The 24,176-nt window shown below is 43.1% G+C and overlaps 1 protein-coding gene across 3 annotated transcripts in view; it reads left to right on the top strand.

The window, feature by feature from the left end:
- The first annotated feature begins 9,784 nt into the window (after positions 1 to 9,784).
- Positions 9,785 to 24,176, top strand: part of HDDC2 (HD domain containing 2) — a 39,558-nt gene continuing 25,166 nt past the window's right edge. Inside the window, exons 1-5 of one of the 3 annotated variants that reach the window (XM_030556229.1) lie at positions 9,785 to 9,943; positions 11,523 to 11,644; positions 14,072 to 14,174; positions 19,489 to 19,557; positions 23,462 to 23,600. In XM_030556229.1, the coding sequence (XP_030412089.1) occupies positions 9,872 to 9,943; positions 11,523 to 11,644; positions 14,072 to 14,174; positions 19,489 to 19,557; positions 23,462 to 23,600 (505 nt within the window). In that variant the 5' untranslated portion in view covers positions 9,785 to 9,871. The remainder of the gene's footprint in view (positions 9,944 to 11,522; positions 11,645 to 14,071; positions 14,175 to 19,488; positions 19,558 to 23,461; positions 23,601 to 24,176) is intronic. The other 2 variants (XM_030556230.1, XM_030556228.1) reach the window with 2 other exon arrangements.

The raw sequence follows: 24,176 nt of genomic DNA, 5'->3' as shown, positions 1-24,176 counted from the left end.
ATATGGCATATTGATGTTAATTCACCTCAAATGCTAACTTGCAATACTCTGTGAACACATTAGGGCAGGGTAGAGGAACAAACAGAATCTTTTAGAACAGACACTTAAAGGCATTAAAGGATCATGCGTTCTGACGAAGTGGGTATTGACCCACGAAAGCTTATGCTCCAGTACTTCTGTTAGTCTATAAGGTGCCATAGGACTCTTTGTTGCTTTTTACAGATTCGGACTAACACGGCTACCCCTCTGATACTTAAAGGGCATTATTATTGTTGTTGTTGTTTATTTGTATTACCCTGGCAGTGACTATAAGTTGCTAATATCTGAAGGAGACCTGATGATCTACATGAAATTAATTTGATTCATTTCAGCTCACTGGGGGTAAGTGCACATTAAAAAAATGGCACAAAGATGACCCCCTCCTCGCATACACACATTACCACCACAATTGACACTGTTAATGGCAGCCTAAGCAGAGAGATTAAGGATTGAACAAAACAATGGGACTGAACTAACTTTTAAGTCATAGAAGCTGCCCCTAAATCAGGCACGTGGTTGGGGGGATGGAGGTTATACATTTCAGAATTGAGCTTTTTCCTGTTAATAAAGAACTTCAGTTTCTTTTCCAGTGCTGCTAAACTGGCACATTTCACCAGGACTAAAGGGGAGATTTTGAAAGATACAAAGTGCAGTTAGGCACCAATTCTCATTGACTTTCAGTGTCAGTTGGGCACTTAATTCCCATTTGTGCCTTTTGAAAAGTTCCTTCTAAACTCATTTTAAAATGTAACTAGTGAAAGGGCTATAGACTTAACAAGGACACCTGGCAAAGGATAGGTAAAGGAGGGCTTACATTTCCTTTAAAGATTTCTTACTGCTTGTTATTATCTTAGAAAAATCAGCAATGGTCTGCCTTGGTTTTGCTTGGAGGCCTATAGAATGTTAATTGTCCAAACTTAACTGAAGGGATGATGGAGTTGAAGCTCTAACAAAGGCTTCCTTTATTCAAAATGTTAACTAGTAATTAACATTTATTAAACAGGTATTATTTAAAAACAAACAAACAAAAACCCTATCCTGTTTGATACAAACTTCCTTCCCCTCTCAATTGCTCAACTTTTACTCTCTGAACAAATGCTACCTATGAACAAGTTCTCCAATCTTCATATTCTTGTGGCCCATACAGGACCAGATCTTTTTGTGTGTTTAATAAAACAAGCAATAAAATAAAGAGAAAGCAGAAACCTAGCCACCTCTCTACCATAAAGAAGGAAACACATAAGAATCACACATGCAAACATTTTCCTTCCTTAGCAAGTCACCTTTTAAAACAATAAAGGCAGAGAGATTAAATCTCCACAGAGATTGAAGTTTGAGAGGCTTCCATTCAGCTTGTAACCTCTATTTGTCATATCAGAATGCAGAGGCCTTCTCTGTTGTGATTTGGATGCATCCTCTCATAGCAAAGGGAAACTGATCATTACTGAAGCAAGGAGAGTTGTTTTCAGTTTAGCAGTTTTCTTCGATGTGAGATTTGTAGTTTCATTTAAAGTTTGCATTGCTTCCATCCTGTGAGAAGCCCAGTGACTTAGAAAGGCATGGGACTTTTTCAAAAGCAGAAGATCAAATGAGGTTGATCAGGCAGTACAACCTGATCCTTTAATTCATCTACCTTTTTACATTGGAAACTTTCTGAGCTTGTAGGACTGATTTGCTCTTGAGTGTTTTGTTCTCCTTCCTCAAGGTCTTCTGGTAACCTCACCTTTTATCCACTCCATTGTTATTCCTCTGTATACATAGGAAATGACAACTTTTTTTTTCTTTCATAGGTCATGGTAACTTCTTAACTGCCCTGATAAAGTCAGAGGGATAGAAACTCCATGTATTCTCCCCTCCACTCCTTCCCAACCATGTTCTCATGTGGCAGTGATCAGAAGGACACTTTACTCCATGCTAATTATCATGCATGTTTCTTTTACTACGACACCTGCAGGTAATGCAGTTTCCTAAATGATTGTTGGATACAATAACACTACATGCAGGAGGTTTGAAGTGCAGGCAAGAATCTCAGGAACATGTTAAACAGCAGCCAGGGTCGGTGAGTTATATGGGCCCGTGGTCCCCATGGTGCCCATGGTCGAGCAATATTCAGGGCCAGGGGGCCTGGCTCCACCAATGTTCGGTGCCGGGTCTCTCGCCCAGCCCCACGTGCTGCCCTGTGCGCCTCCCCCAGAGTGTTGCCTGACCCCACCTGCCGCCCCCACTCACCTCCACTGGAGCATCCCTGCCTGCGCCCTGGGCATTGACGGCTGCCTTGCTGCTCTGCGCTGCGTTACCTCGCTGGCCCCTGCTACTGCTGGCTACAAAAGGGATCAGTGCTGGCAGCAGGCTGAGGCAGTGGCTGAGGGAGGAGAGAGGAGGCACACGTGATGGCAGCCCCTGCCCCCAGCACCCACCACAGGGGAGCAAGGGAGGCAAGGAGGCTTCCTGGACCTGAGAGGTGCCCTAGGAGCACGTGCAGTGACAGTGGTGCAGGGTGAGTGTGCTGCGGGTGAGGAGAGGAGGGACCCGTTCCCCAGAGCTCGCTGCTGCTGGCAGGGAGAGGGCAGACGGGAGTTATCCTCTCTGGTCCCAGGCCCAGGGAAGCCTGTCTGCACCCCAAACTCCTCATCCCTGGCCCCACCCCATAGCCCACACCCCCAGGCAGAGCCCTTATCCCCCGACACCCCAACCTTCTGCCCCAGCCATGAGTCCCATCCTGCACCATGAACCCCGCATCTCCGGCCCAACCCTCTGTCCTAGCCCTGAGCCCCTCTCACATCCCAAACCCCTCTCATGGGAGGGAGGAGGGAGTGGGCCTTCGACTGTTCTGGGCACCACCAAAAATTATACAAACCTGCCGCCCCTGACAGCAACTATAGAAATTAGGCATTTTTAAATCAGTACGTCCAGACAACTTGCACCCAAGAGTTTTAAAAGCTGTCTGTAGAGTTTGCTGGACCATTAATGTTGATTTTCAATAAGTTTTGTAAGACTAGGGAAGTTCCAGAAGACTGGAAGAAAGTTAATGTTGTGTAAATATTTAAAAAGGGAAAATGGGATGACCCAGGTAATTATAGGCCTGTTAGTCTGATATCGATCCTGAGTAAGATAATGGAGTGGCTGATAATGGGACTCAATAAAGAATTAAAGGCGGCCAAAATAATTATTGCCAATCAACATGGGTTTATGGAAAATAGATCCTGTCAAACAAACTTGATATCTTTTTTTGATAAAATTTGATAAAGTTTTGATAGATTAAAATTTGATATTAATGCTGATGTAACAGACTTCTGTAAGGCATTTGACTTGGTATCACATTTTGATTAAGAAACTAGAAAAGATATAAAAACATTAAATGGATTAAAAACTGGTTAATAGGTCTCGAAATGTCATTGTAAAAGGGGAATCATCATTGAAATGGGTGCGTTCCTCATGTGGTCTTGAAAGAATCAGTTTTTGGCTCCATGCTATTTATCATTTTTACTGATGACATGGAAGAAAATATCAAATCATTCCTGATAGATTTTGTAGATGACATAAAAATTGGGGGAGTGGTAAATAATGAGAGGGCAGGTCACTAATAAAGAGCAATTGCATTTTTTGGTATGCTGGCCACAAGCAGGCAATATACATTTTAATATGGCAAAATGTGTGTGTATATATGTACATATGTAGGTAATACTTATACTTACAGAGGTCTAAATGGTGTATATCACCTATATACAGCTTAGAGTCCTGTGGCACCTTACAGACTAACAGATGTATTGGGGCATAAGCTTTCGTGGGTGAATACCCACTTCGTCGGATGCATGTAGTAGAATAGCTTGACTATACTGAAGCACTGCACAGGATCTTTGACTACCTTTAGTCCTAGCTTTAATGGGCATAACTCCATGGAAGTCAATGAAGTTGCGCCCATCTATATCAAGACTGAACTTGGCGTGGTATCTACAAGAGGCATTACTGTACATTAATGCTCTGCAACTGTTCTATGTGGCATGGATATTTTCCACATAGTAACATTAACTTTGCCTATCTGCCTGCCCTGCAACCCTCCACCCCCATCAGAGGGGTCATCATAACAGAGGTGACTGCAAAGCGAAGAGCCAATATATGAAGCACCACAGATGTAAGGCCAGCCATGCTACTAGCAGTAAGGCGCGGATACGGGGAGATCAGAGCCACACCACTTATATATGTAAGGCCTGGTATCCATATTACTTGGCCTGTTTGCACCTGGGGATTATTGGAATAAACAGATTTTGCATTAATCTCTTATGTGCTGTTACTGAGATTATCTCACGAAGGGAATAACACAGCACTACTGTGGGAAGTAAAAGACTACAGTGAGTGTCTTCTTCAATGCTTTTTTAGTGCAAGATGAGAGGCTATTATTGCCCCTGAATATTAAAGCCTATGAGATGTCATCATAGCATGATATATAGAATCATAGATTATTAGGGTTGGAAGGGACCTCAGGAGATCATCTAGTCCAACCCCCTGCTCAAAGCAGGACCAATCCCCAACTAAATCCCTAAATGGCCCCCTCAAGGATTGAACTCACAACCCTGAGTTTAGCATGCTAATGCTCAAACCACTGAACTAGATAACCTCCCTTTCTGTCAACTGACAACAAATGATTCCAAATGCCTTTTTTTCATGAATCTCATCAGGGAACAGTTAGATAGATCCATAATTGTCATATATAGAGGATTTTTTGGCCTCTGGCTTTTGCTTTTGGGGCTTCTGTATTATTGCTTGAAATACGTAAAGCACAAACCAAAGCTATTTTGTTAGAAGGATTAAAAAGGGACTTAAGCCTGGTAGTCTTGTGACAGCTAGTAGGTATCTGAGGTAAAGATCTGTTGGCAGAGAGCGCCATCTGTCATCATTAAACACGAATTACCTCAGCACAAAGCACTGGGTTAAAAACTTGAATATTGCATTTTGGTATTTCTTCATCTGATGTTCTCTTTATTCGAGAAGAAGCAAAAAATAAAAATAATCTGGGATTAAAGAAACAAGAATGAGCCTTAAACCTTTCAATTACCTTTACTGCCCATAGGGAAAGCTTTAAAGTCCACTGACAAGGTTTCTGCATTAAGTAGCACAGTAATCACAAGAAACCAGAAATTCTGATTATGTTTCTATTGTTGGGTTACCCAGCTCAGAAATTGGGTTTCACATGAATAGAGAGCTGTCATATGAAGAACATGCTCTAGATAATGCAGCATGTACACTCTACCTACACATTCTGGAGTTCAGAGAGAGGTTGTGCCTCCCCAGCTAGATATTTTTCTTAATATTTCCCACAGGTGCCGGTACTCATCCTCTGAGGGCTAGTGTAGTCCAGATGCTCATAAACACTGACATTATAACTACCATGTCATCCTGACTGAGCAGGTTTAGATGACATAGTAGTTAAAGTGCTAGTGGACTGTCAACATTAGCGCTGTCATCATCACTACCATTGGTGCAGAAGTAGCAATGAAAAGGACTTTAAAGAAAAAAATGTCTAGTGTAGACTCATCCCTCGAAACACAAGTCCTCCTGGAATTTAGCCCACCATTAGCACAGGTCAGTGCTCTTCATGGCAAATTCAGGGCCTGTAGAATTAAATACGGGTACCTCAAAAAGAAAACCTGGGGATTTTCAAAAGGATAATGATTACTGGGCATTGCCTTTCTCTGAATGTGGCATCAGGACCTGTACTTATAAAGACTTAAGTGTAACGTGATTAACTTTAAGCATGTAAGAAGTTCCATTAAGTTACATGGAATTACTCACATGCATAATGTATGTGTGATTTGACCAAGTGTGGATCGAAAAAAAATGCAATTTTGCTTACATACAACATGTAAAGAATATTAAATACAAGCATATTTCACATGCTATTCAAGGCAATTTTATCCCACATAAGTTGAATATGTGTTTTAATTGATACAAGCTTTGGAAGACTAGTTTTATTAAACACTTTAAAAAAAATTGGTGATTTTGCTGCTTAAAGGGAATGGATTTATTTCTTTCTGTAAAGTGATGAAAGAAATTGGTCACAGCAGTGGCAGTGCTGTTAATAGCTACCCTTAAAGATAAAACAGGGTTGAATGAGACACATCAGCCTGGCCAACCTCATACTATTACATTCCCATGTCACTTCATAACAGCCTAGAATTCAGAATGTACTTGACAAGTTTACAGAGAATGGGGGAGATTTTGCTTGTGTCTCGTGTGACTCTGTAAGATACATGAAAATCTAGTGAAAATTAAGCCAAATATGATGGCCTTTGGGTCTATGATTAGAGTGACCAGATAGCAAGTGTAAACAAGCGAGATGGAGGTGGGGGGTAATAGGTGCCTATATAAGAAAAAGCCTCCAAAATTGGGACTGTCCCTATAAAATCGGGACATCTGATCATCCTATCTATGATACATGGCCTCTACTTGATGGAGGCCTGGTGACAGTATTTAAAGGATTGACTCTGTTAAAAAATAAAATAAAATGTGGATTTTATAATTCATTCAGGAGTGCTGTTTAAATATGCATGAAAGCAAAAAAAAATGTGTTGCCGTTGATGGCTGGATATTTAGAAAAAACGATCCAACTTCATCAAACTGTTCCTGAAAGCTAGTGGTGTGTTTTAAAACCTGGAAAAAAATTGCCAAATGCAGACCATTGTCTGACATTTTAATTAGCAATGTAAAATTTAGCAAAGAAATCTGAGGGCTTAAAAGATATTGAGTGTGAGGTAAAATAGTGTGTGTATTTATTTCAGTTTATAGAAGTGCTAAAAGGACGCCTGTAAGCAACGTATTGTAAGGAAACAGAGAAGGAGCACTTCCTCACTTGCTTTTTCCCTTTATGTCCTATTTTTTTATCTAAACTGTTTTAATTTTCCCCATCAATACTGTCTTTTCCTTGTATTATTATTACCTAGGTGACAGTGAATTAGATGCTTGACATTGTACAAAGAATGTAAAGAGACGTTGTCCTAGCTCCGAGAACTGGCAATTTTAATCATCCTCTTGCCCTTTCTGGTCTATTGTATAATCCCCCAGTAATTTGCTTCAAACGATACTACCTAACTTCAGTCCCACTCTGCTGGATGCTGTCCACCTCTGCTCATTTTTTCTTTGACATGTAAAGAGTCTCCCTTTTCATTTTGTGTCCCCAGTATTTAACTGTACTTGATCCCAACATATTTCAGTTTTATGTGCAGAATAACAGCATAGTTCTTATTTTTTGCATACATATTGTAAGGAAGGAACCTTAACTCGAATGACAAGAGCCAACTAGTTAAAACAATAGGATCAGATCCACAAAGGGATTTAGATGTCCAAGTCCCAGTTTTAGTCCCAGTGTGAGCTACACAACCCCTGCTCAGCTGCCACCTGACCCTGTACATGCCTAAATTGCTACGGTAAAAGTCCCTTGGCACCTAAATTTCTGCCTCTGGGCATGCATCCAGACACCATGCTCCTGCCTAAACCCCAGTGTGACCCTCTGATCAGGGAAAGGTAGGAATTCCTCTGTTCAGTTTGTCCGTGAGGCCCAAATCCTGTAGGAGTGCTCAAAGTACGCCTAACTCCACATAAAATGGGTGAGTACCCTAACCACTGAGCTAAACTCCCTTCCCCGCCACCCTCCCCCAGCCATTTTGTGTGGAAGTAGGCAGGTGCCTGTGCCTATGCTGTTTCTTGCAAGGACTTAGGTGCAACCATCTGACTTCAGGGGAGGGGCTCCCAGCTGTGGATCACAAACAGAGATAGGTGTCTCCCTGCAGGCCAGATATCAGGCTGCCAACAGTCCTGTATTATAAGCAGGGCTGGCGCTACCATTTAGGCAGCCTAGGCAATCGCCTAGGGCGCCAGAATAATTGGTGGGCGGCATTTTGCCGGAGGGGGCGGCAGGCAGCTCCGGTGAAGATGCCGCAGTGGTGCCTGCAGAGGGTCCGTTGGTCCGCGGCCCCAGTGGAGCTACTGCAGTCGTGCCTGCGGACGGTCAGCTCCTCGTGGGGCTCCGGTGGACCTCCCGCAGGCACGACTGTGGCAGCTCCACCGGAGCCGCGGAGCACCGGACCCTCCACAGGCACCACTGCGGCAGCCCCACCGGAGCCGCGGGACCAGCACGTGGGGCGGTGAAATTGCTGTCTGCCTAGGGCGCTCAAACCCCTAGTGCAAGTCCTGATTATAAGGGATGTTCCTTGTTTAAATAAATAATTGCTTATCCCTTACTAAATCAGTATGGGATGCCATTTCACCCACATTTCAGCTAGGGGTGTTGTGGTATTGGAGCATCAAGGTGGCATCTGAAATCCAGGATGGAGCAGCAGTCCAGCACTTTGCAAAATGCTGCTGGTTGGCAACTTGACAGAGGCTCCTTGTATAGACACCAACCCTAGGAGCTACAGGTGCCAACTTTCCAATGTGTTGACCCAACCCCTGGTTCTGTCACAGGCCCTGCCCCCACTCTACCCCTTCCTGCCCCCTCCCCTGCCATGCTCTCGTTCTCCCCCTCCCCCCAGTCTCCTGCACACCAGGAAACAGCTGATCGGCAGGTGCGGGGAAGGCTCTGATCAGTAGGGCTGCTGACGTGTTACTGTGGCTCTTTGGCAATGTATGTTGGTCAATCTGGCCCCTTCTCAGGCCGGCCACCTCTGGGTTAGTCCATTTGCCACTTGCTCCGAGCTGCATTAGAACCCTCTGTAATTACACACTTGTAACTTTCTGCAAAGTTCGGCTTTGCTTAGGGCGGAAATGTGCCGCCCCCCCAGTGTTCAATGTCCCAGCAGATCGGTGCAAAACGAGCTCAGCCGCTTCTGAGGGCCGGGGGAGGAGCCCGCCAGGTCTCCAGATCCGCGGGCGCAGGAGGCGGCCCGGAGACTCTCAGGCCATGTCTACATCTAAAATTTTGCAGCGCTGGTTGTTACAGCTGTATTAGTACAGCTGTATAGGGCCAGCGCTGCAGAGTAGCCACACTTACAGCAACCAGCGCTGCAAGTGGTGTTAGATGTGGCCACACTGCAGCGCTGTTGGGCGGCTTCAAGGGGGGTTCGGGGAACGCGAGAGCAAACCGGGAAAGGAGACCAGCTTCGCCGCGGTTTGCTCTCGCGTTCCCTGAACCACCCTGCAAACCGCAGGGAAGGAGACCTGCTTGCTCGGGGGTTCGGGGAACGCGAGAGCAAACCGGGAAAGGAGACCAGCTTCGTCGCGGTTTGCTCTCGCGTTCCCCGAACCACCCTGCAAACCGCAGGGAAGGAGACCTGCTTGCTCGGGGTTCGGGGAACGCGAGAGCAAGCTGGGGAAGGAGACCAGTTTGATTACCAGAGGCTTCCTCAGGTATGCTGGGATACCTGCTTATTCCACGGAGGTCAAGAAAAGCGCTGGTAAGTGTCTACACTTGATTACCAGCGCTGGATCACCAGCGCTGGATCCTCTACACCCGAGACAAAACGGGAGTACGGCCAGCGCTGCAAACAGGGAGTTGCAGCGCTTGTGGTGCCCTGCAGATGTGTACACCTCCTAAGTTGCAGCGCTGTAACTCCCTCACCAGCGCTGCAACTTTCTGATGTAGACAAGCCCTTAGGCGGGCAGGGCCCCACCGCACTAGGGTTTGGCGTGTCTCGGCCACCGCGCGGCTCCCCGACTCGTCTTCAAGGCAGCAACGTCCCGCTGCAGGGGCCGCCGGCGGGTGCCCGAGCTCGCCTGGGACAAAGCGGAAGAGGAGGGGCTCGCTTCACCCCCCCCCCCCCGGTGCACCGCGCGAGGCGGGATCCGCGAGCCCCGCTGCTTCTGTCCGGGCCCCGACCCCGGCCGCTCCGCCGGCAGCCCCATGGCCGCGGCCCCGCTGGGCGGCGCCGCCGGGAGCCTGCTGCAGTTCCTGAGGCTGGTGGGGCAGCTCAAGGTGCTGGGGCTGAGGCCGGCCAGGCCGGGGCGTGGGGCGGCGGGAAGAGCCGGGGACAGGCCCTGGCCAGAGGGGAGCGGGGGAGTCCAGCGCTGAGGATGAAAACCAAACCCTGCGCGACTCGCTGCCCGCCGGGCTCGAGCTGGGCCGCGCCAAGTGCCCGCCGGGTCCGTGTGCTCAGTACGCGGCTTAACCCCCTGTAGCAGGGCCCGGGCCGCGCTCCAGACCTGCCCGCGAGGCGGCGCCGGGTGCCATCGCCTGCCTGCGGGGAGCGGAACCGGCTTGGCCCAAGGCTACAAGAGCGAGGCGGAGGCGGAGGCGGAGCTGGGGCTAGAAAGCGGGAGCTCTAGGTTCCCAGGCTTGTGCTCAGTTAAGCAAACCCCGGTGCCTGGTTTCCTTGTCGGTTAATAGACCCTTGCTAGGAATTTGCTGCAGGATCACACTTGAGTCCACATCCCTTTCTCCATCGACCCCCGTTGAAAATGTCAGTAGGGTCTTTCCTAGAGCTCTTGAGCTAAATGTCAGTGCAAGTCTCTGGATAAAAAAATTAAGTTGCTCTGTGATAGAACATTCTGCTCGAGAACCCCACTGCTGCTGTATCTCACTTTGTATGTTAGTTTGTTAGCTTCCGGGGAAGGCTGAGTACAGCAGCTCATGTCTTCTTTTCTGCAGGAGTTTATGTGCTTGAGCCTGCCTGAAGCATATGCTGCTCCTCTGTTTCCTTGACTCCTTTGTGTTGTCTGCATCACTGGTCTTGTGACACCTCAGGGGGTTATCATACTACAGCCTGGATCCAAGTCCCTATAGATAGCTACAAACAGCCACAGCCACAGCCACAGCCACAGCCGTTTCTCTGGACTTGGCTTTAATTACCATGGTTGTATTAAAATATGAGATCAAATGAACATTTCTTTAGTCCCAGCTTTAATGTTTTTAGTCAAACTCAAAGATTTTTGTTCCCAGTACAGAACGGAAGTGGTCCTGGCAAAAACCATTTGAAGCAGAAATACGTGCAGGTTGGCAGACAGCTGAGGGATGAAAGGCTGATCCAAAAAGTGTCATTGACTGAGCATGGGTCTTACCTCAGAAGCTCATGAATCTAATTCTAGTTCATCTGAGCAAGTAATTTAACTGTACCTAGTATCAATTTCCACCTCTGTAAAATGGAGATAATACAAATTACACCTACATTGCCGAGATGGAGTGAAGATTAATTACAGTAGTTAGTGTGACCAGTGCTTTGAAGAGGTATAGTGCTATTTAAATGCTGAATATTATTTATTTATACTGAGTGTGTGTGGGTAATCAAGCTGAAATGGTCCCTGAAAGCTGAAAAGGACAGATTTTCTGGTGGTGTGTGCTGTGTGTGGATTAGAGCTTGTCATAGGATCAATCGCCTGTACTTTCAAACTAACTCTGGCTTTGTAACATTTATTTTTCACTAACATTGAGGCTTCGTTTATGCATGAGAAAGAAATGGTTACCCTTAATGGAACAAATTTCCATTGGTATCTCTTAAGCTAAACTCTTCAGAACGTTTATTCAAATGTTTTATATTGTTAAAACTGTCTTCAAGCAGAGAGTACCACGAACAGGCTGGGTGTACAGGAATGTAGAGAAACCAGAGAGTGTATCAGATCATATGTACAGGATGGCAGTCATGGCTTTGGTAACTGAAGATAAACAACTTAATAAAGACAGGTAAGAATACTAATGGCGATGATCAGGCCTGTCTCAAGATTTGGGAACTGAGAACTAATTATTCATCACACTCTGGCAAGCAGTTTTAGAATATGGGGGGGGGGGAATCAAAATTGATATTTTTTCCATTCTTTCACAAGTTGCTATGTGCCTTCTGGAGTTGAGGACTGAGGAATTGTTGTATTGTTTAAAGTGGAGGCTTGGACAGGCTGCTAACACAGAATAGCTTCCAGCTTGATTTCTCTCAAGAGATGTACATAAGAAGGCTGAAGAATCCTGTTCAGAGGAGTTTTAAGTGCATGGTGAAGCAAAATCCATATTTTATATAGCTTTTGGCAGAGATTCTATTAACACTTGAGAGAAATAAAAACAATGTAATTAATTTAGAGTATAAAGGAAAACATAATTAGCATTGTATCAACTGTCAAGAGTGATAACAGTATCATATTTGCTTTATCACCTTTCTAAAGTGATGATAATAGACTTCTATAACTTGGAACTCATCTTTTCTAATGAAGCTTCAGGAAGTATAAACTACTTTAAATCATGTCACAATGACTTCTGCACTGTCTACCAGAATGGTCCATTGGCCTAGCAGAGAACATGCATGGCTCCTTTTTCAATGGATAACTCAAACACAGGGCCTGATTGTCTACTGCCTTATATGTTGTGTAGTTTTTGACATCAGTGAGAAGTGAGTGTGAAAAGGATATAAAACAATAGCATCAAAATGGTAGCATTTTAGACTTGCTTTGCACAGGTGTCAATACCTTTGAGGTGCAAGGCACTGTAGAATCAGGCCCCGAGAGCTGAGTGACATGGCAGAATTTCCATAGTTAGTTTGTGGCAGAGGTGGAACAGATTCTTGATTTCCTCCTACGGACTGGAGGAGAGCCAACAGATGCAGAGGAGCACAGAGTTTGGACAGAGGCATCCCTTGGGAGATGCTCTGTTAACGGGGACAATCTAGAAGTTGACAAAATACAGATAGGAACTGAAGAGAAACAAAGGGAAAAGTCCCATTCAATTACATCACATGGAGGCAGACAACTACATATTGACAAATTTTATAAGTGCTTGTATACAAATTCTAGAAGTCTAAATACTAAGATGGGTGAACCTGAATGCCTGGTATTAAATGAGGATATGGATATAATAGGCATCACAGAAACTTGCTGGAGTGGGATGTGGCAATACCAGGGTACAAAATATATAGGAATGGCAGAGTAGGTCATGCTGGTGGGAGAGTGGCACTATTCGTGAAAGAAAGCATAAAGTTAAATAAAGTTTACAAAAAAAGGGTGAATCAAACTGTACCATAGACACTCTATGGATAGAAATTCCATGCTTGAATTATAAGAGTATAGCAGTAGGAATATAGTACCGTAGAACCTCAGAGTTACGAACTGACCAATCAACCACACACCTCATTGGGAACCAGAAATATGCAATCAGACCAGAAAAAAAACACCCCACCCCAAATACAGTACAGTACTGTGTTAAACATAAATTTAAAAAAAAAAGGGGGAGGGGAAGCAGCATTTTTCTTCTGAAGTAAAATGTGCCTTGCATGTACATTAGAAGGTGCTGAGGTTTTTAGAATCTGGGGGAGTTCATTTAGCAATCTTGGGCTGGATCTTGAGAAGCTCTGTCTCCTGCATGAGCAAACTTCACCCTTATTTCATTGTGCCAGAGGAATGAATGAACTTGAAGCCAACTGAAAAATCAGACCAGGAATACTTACCCACCATTGTAAAGTGCTTTGAGATCTACAGGATATGGTCAGAGCACAAAACATCAACAGACACATTTTTTTGGATGAGGTTGCTACGGCACAGAGAGGTTCACTGACTTGGCTGGAGGCCTGTGAGCCCTAGTGCGTTCCCTAGATCTGTGTTCTAGTCCTGCAACTTGCACTTAATTTGCTGATTGCTTTTTACTGCACTCTGTTAAAGAAGGCTGGGCTGTGCCATCATGAGTTGCTAACTTAGCTACATATGTGTATTTTGTCAGGTGGCATTTTGAATTTGGCAGGGCTCCATATATCTTTATACTTAGTAAATGCAAACATCGTTATCATGCAAGTAGTGTATAATGGATAACGTCCTTAGCTTTTTTGTGGTAGGGGTTGGTAAATGATATGCTAGGTAACTACACTTTTGTCACTTAGTATCTTTTGCTCCCCCCCTCTTCTCCCCCCGCACCCCGACCTGGACTTTCTGGTTTTGGATATCTATCCAAATATCTTTTCATACATAACAGTAACTAGAAATTGGGATTCAAATATACTATAGGATGGAAAAGTATTTCACTAATACTGATCTATTATAATATAAGAGGGGAGGGAGAGTTTATCAATTCTGCTTATTAATAAACAAAGTGTAACTATGAAGTTTATTGGCTAATCATACAGTGTTTCCTTATCAGATGTGTACGACTAGCTCTGGTTCATGATATGGCTGAATGCATTGTTGGAGATATAGCACCTGCAGATAACATCTCCAAAGAGGAGAAACATCAGCGAGAGGAGGTTGGTATGGTTGCAGATGCAACCTGGTACTCTGTAGAACTTTGTAAAGGCTTTGCACTTTATTTGTAGAGGTGAGCAACTAATTATAGACTCATAGACTCTAGGACTGGAAGGGACCTCGAGAGGTCATCGAGTCCAGTCCCCTGCCCTCATGGCAGGAGCAAATACTATCTAGACCATCCCTAATAGACACTTATCTAACCTACTCTTAAATATCTCCAGAGATGGAGATTCTACAACTTCTCTAGGAAATCTATTCCAGTGTTTAACTACCCTGACAGTTAGGAACTTTTTCCTAATGTCCAACCTAAATCTCCCTTGCTGCAATTTAAGCCCATTGCTTCTTGTTCTATCATTGGAGGCTAAGGTGAACAAGTTTTCTCCCTCCTCCTGATGACACCCTTTTAGATACCTGAAAACTGCTATCATGTCCCCTCTCAGTCTTTTCTTTTCCAAACTAAACAAACCCAATTGTTTCAGCCTTCCTTCATAGGTCATGTTCTCAAGACCTTTAATCATTCTTGTTGCTCTTCTCTGGACCCTCTCCAATTTCTCCACGTCTTTCTTGAAATGCAGTGCCCAGAACTGGACACAATACTCCAGTTAAGACCTAACCAGTGCAGAGTAAAGCGGAAGAATGACTTCTTGTGTCTAGTTTACAACACACCTGTTAATGCATCCCAGAATCACGTTTGCTTTTTTTGCAACAGTATCACACTGTTGACTCATATTAAGCTTGTGGTCCACTATGACCCCTAGATCTCTTTCTGCCATACTCCTTCCTAGACAGTCTCTTCCTATTCTGTATGTGTGAAACTGATTGTTCCTTCCTAAGTGGAGCACTTTGCATTTATCTTTATTGAACTTCATCCTGTTTACCTCAGACCATTTCTCCAATTTGTCCAGATCATTTTGAATTTTGACCCTGTCCTCCAAAGCAGTTGCAATCCCTCCCAGTTTGGTATCGTCCGCAAACTTAATAAGCGTACTTTCTATGCCAACATCTAAATCGTTGATGAAGATATTGAACAGAGCCGGTCCCAAAACAGACCCCTGCGGAACCCCACTTGTTATACCTTTCCAGCAGGATTGGGAGCCATTAATAACTACTCTCTGAGTACGGTTATCCAGCCAGTTATGCACCCACCTTATAGTAGCCCCATCTAAATTGTACTTTCCTAATTTATCTATAAGAATATCATGCGAGATCGTATCAAATGCCTTACTAAATTCTAGGTATATCACATCCACAGCTTCTCCCTTATCCACAAGGCTCGTTATCCTATCAAAGAATGCTATCAGATTAGTTTGACACGATTTGTTCTTTACAAATCCATGCTGGCTATTCCCTATCATCTTACCACCTTCCAAATGTTTGCAGATGATTTCTTTGATTACCTGCTCCATTATCTTCCCTGGCACAGAAGTTAAACTAACTGGTCTGTAGTTTCCTGGGTTGTTTTTATTTCCCTTTTTATAGATGCGCACTGTATTTGCCCTTTTCCAGTCTTCTGGAATCTCCCCCGTCTCCCATGATTTCCCAAAGATAATAGCTAGAGGCTCAGATACCTCCTCTATTAACTCCTTGAGTATTCTAGGATGCATTTCATCAGGCCCTGGTGACTTGCAGGCATCTAACTTTTCTAAGTGATTTTTTACTTGCTCTTTTTTTTTTTATCTTCTAAACCTATCCTCTTCCCATAAGCATTCACTATATTAGACATTCCTTCAGACTTCTCAGTGAAGACCGAAACAAAGAAGTCATTAAGCATCTCTGCCATTTCCAAGTCTCCCGTTACTGTTTCCCCCTCCTCACTGAGCAGTGGGCCTACCTTGTCCTTGGTCTTCCTCTTGCTTCTAATGTATTGATAAAAAGTCGTCTTGTTTCCCTTTATTCCCATAGCTAGTTTGAGCTCATTTTGTGCCTTTGCCTTTCTAATCTTGCCTCTGCATTCCTGTGTTATTTGCCTATATTCGTCCTTTTTAATCTGACCTAGTTTCCATTTTTTATATGACGCCTTTTTATTTTGTAGGTCACGCAAGATCTCGTGGTTAAGCCAAGGTGGTCTTTTGCCACATTTTCTATCTTTCCTAACCATAGGAATAGCTTGCTTTTGGGCCCTTAATAGTGTCCCTTTGAAAAACTGCCAACTCTCCTCAGTGGTTTTTCCCCTCAGTCTTGATTCCCATGGGACCTTACCTATCAGCTCTCTGAGCTTACCAAAATCCGCCTTCCTGAAATCCATTGTCTCTATTTTGCTGTACTCCCTTCTACCCTTCCTTAGAATTGCAAACTCTATGATTTCATGATCACTTTCACCTAAGCTTCCTTCTACTTTCAAATTCTCAATGAGTTCCTCCCTATTTGTTAAAATCAAGTCTAGAACAGCTTCCCTCCTAGTAGCTTTTTCAACTTTCTGAAATAAAAAGTTGTCTGCAATGCAGTCCAGGAACTTATTGGATAGTCTGTGCCCCGCGGTGTAATTTTTCCAACATATATCTGGATAGTTGAAGTCCCCCATCACCACCAAATCTTGGGCTTTGGATGATTTTGTTAGTTATTTGAAAAAAGCCTCATCCACCTCTTCCACCTGATTAGGTGGCCTGTAGTAGACTCCCAGCACGACATCACCTGTGTTTTTTACCCCTTTTAGCCTAACCCAGAGACTCTCAACACTTCCATCTCCTATGTCCATCTCCACCTCAGTCCAAGTGTGTACGTTTTTAATATATAAGGCAACACCTCCTCCCTTTTTCCCGTCTATCCTTCCTGAGCAAACTATACCCATCCACACCAACATTCTAGTCGTGTATTATCCCACCAAGTTTCAGTAATGCCAACAATGTCACAGTTGTATTTATTTATTAGCACTTCCAGTTCTTCCTGCTTATTACCCATACTTCTTGTATAGTATATAGGCATCTAAGATACTGGTTTGATCTTGCCTCCCAGCTTTGCCCTGACCCTCCTTTCTCTCTGCCATTATAGCCCATGCTCCCTCCTGTTTCCGACCCATCTCCCAGGTCTTGTTCCCCACTTACCTGTGGGGTTTGCTCACCTGTCCCCGTCGAACCTAGTTTAAAGCCCTCCTTACTAGGTTAGCCAGTCTGTGCGCAAATAAGGCCTTTCCCCTCCTCGAAAGGTGAACGCCATCTCTGCCTAGCAGTCCTTTCTCGAATAGCATCCCGAGACCCTCAAATGAGCATAATACAGAATATGTATTTGTGCATGTATGCCAAGGAGTAGCACTAAAAACCCCTGCTAATTTGACTTTTCTACATAACACCACAAAGTGCAGGATAATAAAAGGGAAGTTTTTTGAAAGAACCCAAACATCAGCCACCTGCCAAATGAATTGACTGGATTTTCAGTAGTCTGAGATGTTAGTGAAGTTGCTCATGTATGTCCCTGCTTATTTTCTGGGAAGCAGAGGCACAGGTCAGAAGAGAGAGGGACAGATAGTTAATACTTGACATATGGCACTAGACCAGTGGTTTTCAAACTTTTTGTATTGTTGACCCCTTTCAAATAGCAAGCCTCTGAGTGGGACTGCCATTATAAATTAAAAATGTGGTGGGGGTAATTTAATGTAATGGGGCCTCGTGGCTGTCAGCCCCATGGAGCTAACAGCTCATGACCCCCCATGTAACTGCCTTCTGATCCTCTGAGGTTCACAACCCTCAGTTGGAGAACCCTTGTACTGGACACTTCCAAAGTATCATACAAACTTTACCTGATTATTCTTATAGTACGCCTGTGTGGCAGGTAATCAGTGAGCTGACAAACAAATGCAACTGTCTGAGTACATAGTCTCTGGCTTTAATGATGGCCACAAACATATCCATTAATCACAGTTTTGTCATTTCTGGCTCTCTGTATTATTTAAAGCTAAAAGGGAAAAGTTTTCCTACAATTACAGCTAGAGGGCACCACCCTACTTGATAATCTTTTCCAACGGATACAAATAACAAGTTGTTTAAAGAGTCTAAAAGAAAAACAATCTTACAGTGAATTCTCTGCCACTCTTGTGCTTACCATTTTATTTAGATTTTTTTTTAAATAACTCTAGCAATATGTTCCTGTTGAAAAGAAGATTGGACTTAAAAGATTAAATGGCAATTCAGAGTTCTTTAAATGCTATCTTTATTCACTGTAACATTGTCTGTTCTGATCTACTGTGTACCTGTTTGGAGTGCACTCTTTTAAAATAAATAAATAAATAAATAGTTTCCCTAATGCCTGCTGGAAATGTTTCTCCACTAAGGGCCAGACTAAGGGTATTTAGGTGCTTAAAGATGCAGGTAGGTGCCTAGTAGGAGTTTCAAAAGGGCCTAGGAAGCTGTCTGCATCTTTAGGACACCAAATACCTATAAAAATCTGGCCCTACATGGCTGTTGCTTCTCCTGGTCCCATTAAAGCAAACAGGAGTCTTGTCATTGATTTCTTCGGGAGCAGGGTTGAGCCCTAAATATTTGTACTTCTGAAGTGCTATCTTTTTATAAAATAACACCTTGAGTGGTAAGTTTCGACATAACTGTATATTGGCATAAAACGGGTCAGCAACCTTTCAGAAGTGGTGTGCGAGTCTTCATTTATTCACTCTAATTTAAGGTTTTGTGTGCCAGTAATATGTTTTAATGTTTTTAGAAGGTCTCTTTCTATAAGTCTATAATATATAACTAAACTGTTGTTGTATGTAAAGTAAATAAGGTTTTCAAAATGTTTAAGAAGCTTCATTTAAAATTAAATTAAAATGCAGAGCCCCCTGGACCAGTGGCCAGGACCTGGGCAGTGTGAGTGCCACTGAAAACCAGCTCACTTGCCGCCTTCGGCACACATACCATAGGTTGCCTACCCCGGCATAAAACTTGGCCTTGCTTTGATTGTTATTTGTTTCCAGTTACGACCAAAGTATTGCTGGGGAAACAGAGTAGGACTAGAATGTAATTGGTTAGTTGGAACAACATGCAAAGAGGATTCCACTGTTCATACCAATAATTTGGTATTGCATCAAAACAGTGTTAAACAATATCTGGTAACTGGGGTCAGTGGATGGTGCTTCAGATTATTTTCTGCTGCTTGGGGCTAGTCTTCTGCAATTTATTGAGCTGGTCTGATGTGCAGAAGCTATTCTGTAGCCATTGCTTTTATTGTTCCATCAGCAGAGTTAGTACTGAATGTGTGTAGCTGTGGAGAGAGAGATGATTCACTGTTTATGCAAAGGTGGTGGTGGACAAATTGTTTTGCAGAAAATAAAGGAAAATATATTGTACTCACATAATGGCCAAATGAAAGCAGAAATCTGTCTTTCAGGCAGCTATGAAACATTTGACCCAGCTGCTATCAGAAGACCTGAGAAAAGAAATCTATGAACTCTGGGAAGTAAGTATAAATCACTTGATACATTTATTCCACATTATTGCTGACAACGGACCAACTAATTGTCCTATTTTCATAATGTTTGGTGCCTACTGAAGTTCATATTCTTTATTCTAAAACCTTTAGAGCAAGATGGGTTTGGAATTTTTCTTTGAGGGTATGTTTGTATGGCAGCAACTTTCTGAACTCTTTTTCATAAAGGAAACACAATAATTTGGTATAATGACCCAAATTGTGCTCTTATACCTGTGTATCTTCACTGCATTCGAGGGATTGATTTACATAACAGGGTGGGATTTGGCCTAGTATGTGTATTTACCTGGTTAGACAGTGCTGTTCCATAAGCAACATAACCCTAAAAAGGACTATGGTTTTAACTTCGACAGTGTCTTAAATGAGAATTTAAACTAAATGAAATATGAATTGGGAAGTAATACAGTGAAATAATAGATGGTATTTGAATTAAATTAAAATATGGATTAAATTGAAAAATGATCATGTTGACCTGAAAATATCGTATCTTTATACTAGAGAATCTGTTATACATATAGAGGTGATATGCTAGAATATTGTGATCTTGCAAAGAGACGTCTTGCTATTTGTCTAAGATCTTGTATTAACTGCAAGTCAGGAAACATTTGGCTGCTTTCCTCAAAAAAATTGTGTTGGAAAAAAAATGCTATTTCTTCCAACATATGTTTCCATGATATAGTAACTTTCCCTCACCAATTGTCTGCTTTTGTATATTTTATTGTAAGCAGGTAGCTGTGCAGTCCTTGACCTCTGTAACCGGAGGCTGCATTTAATACTCATTCTTCCTGTTTCACTTGGATTATATTTAAATAGGTTTCCAGATGTTTGAAGATAAATTCTGCCCACAGTTATATCTCTATTGATTTTAATTGGGTTGTACTGGTTTAAGTGACAGCAGAACTGGATTTTTAAAGTTACATTCCAAGATTAAAATAGTGACTCATGGAAAACTATAGTGTATTCTAATTTTATGAAAGGCCTTTCGTTTAGCCTTTTTCACTGTAAAGCTCCTCTAGCAGACAGGCAGGAAGACATTATAGGAAGAGTTGAACCTATACCATGGGATTTCTTGCTTTTTATTTATTTATTTATTTTTGCCTTGGGCTCCTGTCCCGACTTGTACAGGAGCTGATTCCCCATCCCCACCTCACCTAACTACATTAACTTTTTACCTTTCTCGTTAAATATAATTTCTAATATGCACACTTTTTAGTTCATACTGTTATTTGTATCATTTATTTTTGTTTCTACCTTCAGGGTAACTTAATCAGCATGGGGTTTCATGCATAGGCGTATCTGTGTACCACACTGAAAATATACACACACCCTAGCCTTCGCTACTGCTGAGGAGCTAGTTCTAATTTAAAAAACAATCTCTGAAATATTCAATAAAATCTACTCTGCTATACAAAGGCAATACCATTGACCTCAGTGTTCCCTATGGAAAGTGAGAATTAATTAGCACAGGTTTGAGCTGTGGATAGGGTTTGTAGAAGATCCTCCCACAGCTTTGACAGTACAGCTGGTTCCTGACTTGTGACAGCCTCATTAGCTTGGTCCTGGAGGTGACCATCACTTGTTTCCATTTGTGCCAACCGGATCAACGGTTTTGAAGTGTGAAGAAAGAGGTACAAGAAGGAGACCACCAAAGCTGTTTTCATTTTGTAACCTAATTTAGGATGTGAATGTAACTCACTGGAGGCAAACGAAGACATTAGCACACTGAGTTACTTCCCTCTTTCCCCACTAGTTTTAATTTTTAATGTGCACAACTACAATAGTGATAATTTAAGTCAATAGCTACTATTCTGTGTTGTCTGAGAAACCAGTTACTTCTAGTTAGGAGCATAGGGAAATTTTGCAGAATCAAGTACTCATGTGGAGACACTGTAAATGTAATTACAACATGGTACAGTGCTTCATTAGAGTAAACTGACCTGCAGTGTGAGCAGCCCCCATTGTACTATGTGCAGTTCTGCTTTCACTTGTGCACAGCTCTCCTCAAAATCATTGGGAGTTGTTGCATGCAACTGCGGGGGGTGGGATGAGAGGAGAAATAGCAAGGAAATCAAAGGACTTAAAAGGAAGAGATATAAAGACATTAGCAGTTCAGACAGATTAAGCTAAATGATCAAGAAGGAATGACAGATTTAACAAATACCTTTTGAGAACAGTGACAAATACAAGTAGCTGGATAACAAAATGGAGGCACTAGAACCACTGGTGCAGGAGGTGGACCCAGATAGATATTACAAGGATAACAGAAACCTGATGAAATAGTAGTAATGACTGGAGTCCAGTTATTGAAGGGTATTTGCTGTTCTGGAAAGACAGAGGTAAATGTGGTGGAGTGTAATGATGAGGTAGACTGTAAAGAAATTATAAGTGATGGAATGGATAAAAGGGTCCATTTGGGTCACTGGGGAAGAAGGCTCCTCGAGGCTAGTGCTTACGATATCTTACAGACCCTCAAGATCTGATTTGGATATAGATCTCTGATGTTTTAATGAAATAAATACTACTGGAAGTCTTATAATTATGGGAGACTTCATTTCCCAGCAATAGCTTGGAGGGCAAGTGCTACTAATAATGGTAGGGCCCAGATTTTCCTGCATGTGATAGTTGACAGGTTTCTTCCCCAGATAGTCACTGAACCAACAAGGAGTGATGCCATTTTAGATTTACCTCATAGAAGAACTGGTTGTAGGGGATAATCTTGGTCTAAGTCAGTGATCCTCAACCTTTTTTGTGGCCAGTAGCACATTCATGTTTTCAGAAGAGCGTGGTGGGCACCAACAATTTTTCAAGGCTTATTTTGTATTTGTCATTAAATAATACAAAAAAAATTCATATTTAATATACATAATATATGAATCCAGAGAGAAACTGGAGAGAAGCCGCGAGGACAGAGAACAGCGGTGCCCACAGCCCCAGAGTACTCTGTCCCCAGCCGGTGCGGGGCCCCAGATTCTCTCCCCTTCTGGGCACTAGGCAGGTCCAGCGCCTGCCGGGGACTGAGAACACCAGCTCCTGCAGCCCCGGAATTCTCTGTCCCTGGCAGGTGGGGGACCGTGGCTTCTCTCCGGCTTAAGCTATGGCCCTGTGCCTGCCAGGGACCAAGAACACCGGTGCCTGCAGCCCAGGAGAAGCTGGAGAGAAGCCACAGCCTCGCGCCTGCCAGGGACAGAGAACACCGGGGCCTGCAGCCTGTGGGCCCCCGAGTGCTCTGTCCCTGGCAGGCACGGGGCTGCAGTTTCTCTCCCCTGCCAGGCACTAAGCAGGCGCACATAAATGCCTTGGCGGGCACCATGGCGCCCGCCGGCATCACGCTGGGGACCACTGGTCTAAGTGATCCTGAGCTAATTCAGTTTAAACTAAATGGAAGGATAAACAAAAATAGGTCTGCAACTAGGGTCCCTGATGTCAAAAGGGCAAACTTCAAAAAATTAAGGGCACTAGTTAGGGAAGTGGACTGGACTGAAGAACTCAAGGATCTGAAAGTGGAGGAGGCATGGAGTTACATTGTCAGAGTTCCAGAAGTTCTCTGAAGCCTGCATCCCAAGGATTGTTGAATCTCAGTTCTGGGGTTTCTTTGTATGAGCTCAGATTCAGCAAAGCATTGGAGCATGTGAAGAATAATATCCCTACTTAGTAAAGCACAAGCACACAAACGTGTTAAGTCTCATGGAACTTAAGCATGTGCTGAAATGTTTTGCTGAATCAGAGCCTTAAAAAGACATAAGGTTACTGTACTCTTAAATATCTGATACAGATGAAGAAATGCTAAGTGTGAGAAAGGGCTTTTAGTTCTGGCATTGTATGTTCCAGCATTTGTGCCATCATAGCAAATCTCTCTAATTGCACATCTGTTTAGGAATATGAACACCAGTCTACAGCAGAAGCCAGATTTGTAAAAGAGCTGGATCAGTGTGAGATGATACTCCAAGCATCTGAGTATGAAGAGTTGGAAAAAATGCCTGGAAGACTGCAGGACTTCTATGATTCAACATCAGGTATGAAATTTGATTTTTGTAAGCGAGAGAGAGGACTCTGTGAATCCCAGTGGGGAATGATTCTTGGATTTAAAGTGGCAGTTGGGTGCTTATGTCATTTTTGTGAATCTAGCCCTGAGTCTCCTTTAAGTTGCTGACAGTGTAAAGAGGCTTGAAAGTGGGGATGAACTACATTTACAGTCTGTTTACATTGTAAGAGCAGTGTGAAATAGTCTTACTGTAAATGAGAATCAAGCCTAGTGAACAGGTTGCTTCAGATGTGCTTGTATTGTTCATTTTACTTAAACTTTGTATAAAATTATCTATTTTCCCAAATGTCTGCAAGATAAGGGAAAATAGATAATTTTATATACAGAGTTTAACACTAATGAAGAGCTATGTTCAAAGAGAGAGAACTCAACCTGTCTTGAAAAATAAGAACACAAGAATAAAAGAACCAGCACTATCGAGTTAGACACAGTGTCATTGGTAACTATATCCCTAGCTGCGATTTTACTAGTGTTCCTACTTCCAAATTCAGTGTTGTGAAACTGGAGATGCTACCCCTCACCAGCTATATCAGTGGATCTTCAGCTT

Source organism: Gopherus evgoodei, chromosome 3 (genome assembly GCF_007399415.2).
Source record: "Gopherus evgoodei ecotype Sinaloan lineage chromosome 3, rGopEvg1_v1.p, whole genome shotgun sequence".
Lineage (NCBI taxonomy): Eukaryota > Metazoa > Chordata > Testudines > Testudinidae > Gopherus > Gopherus evgoodei.
This window is presented reverse-complemented; position numbering and strand designations above follow the sequence as displayed.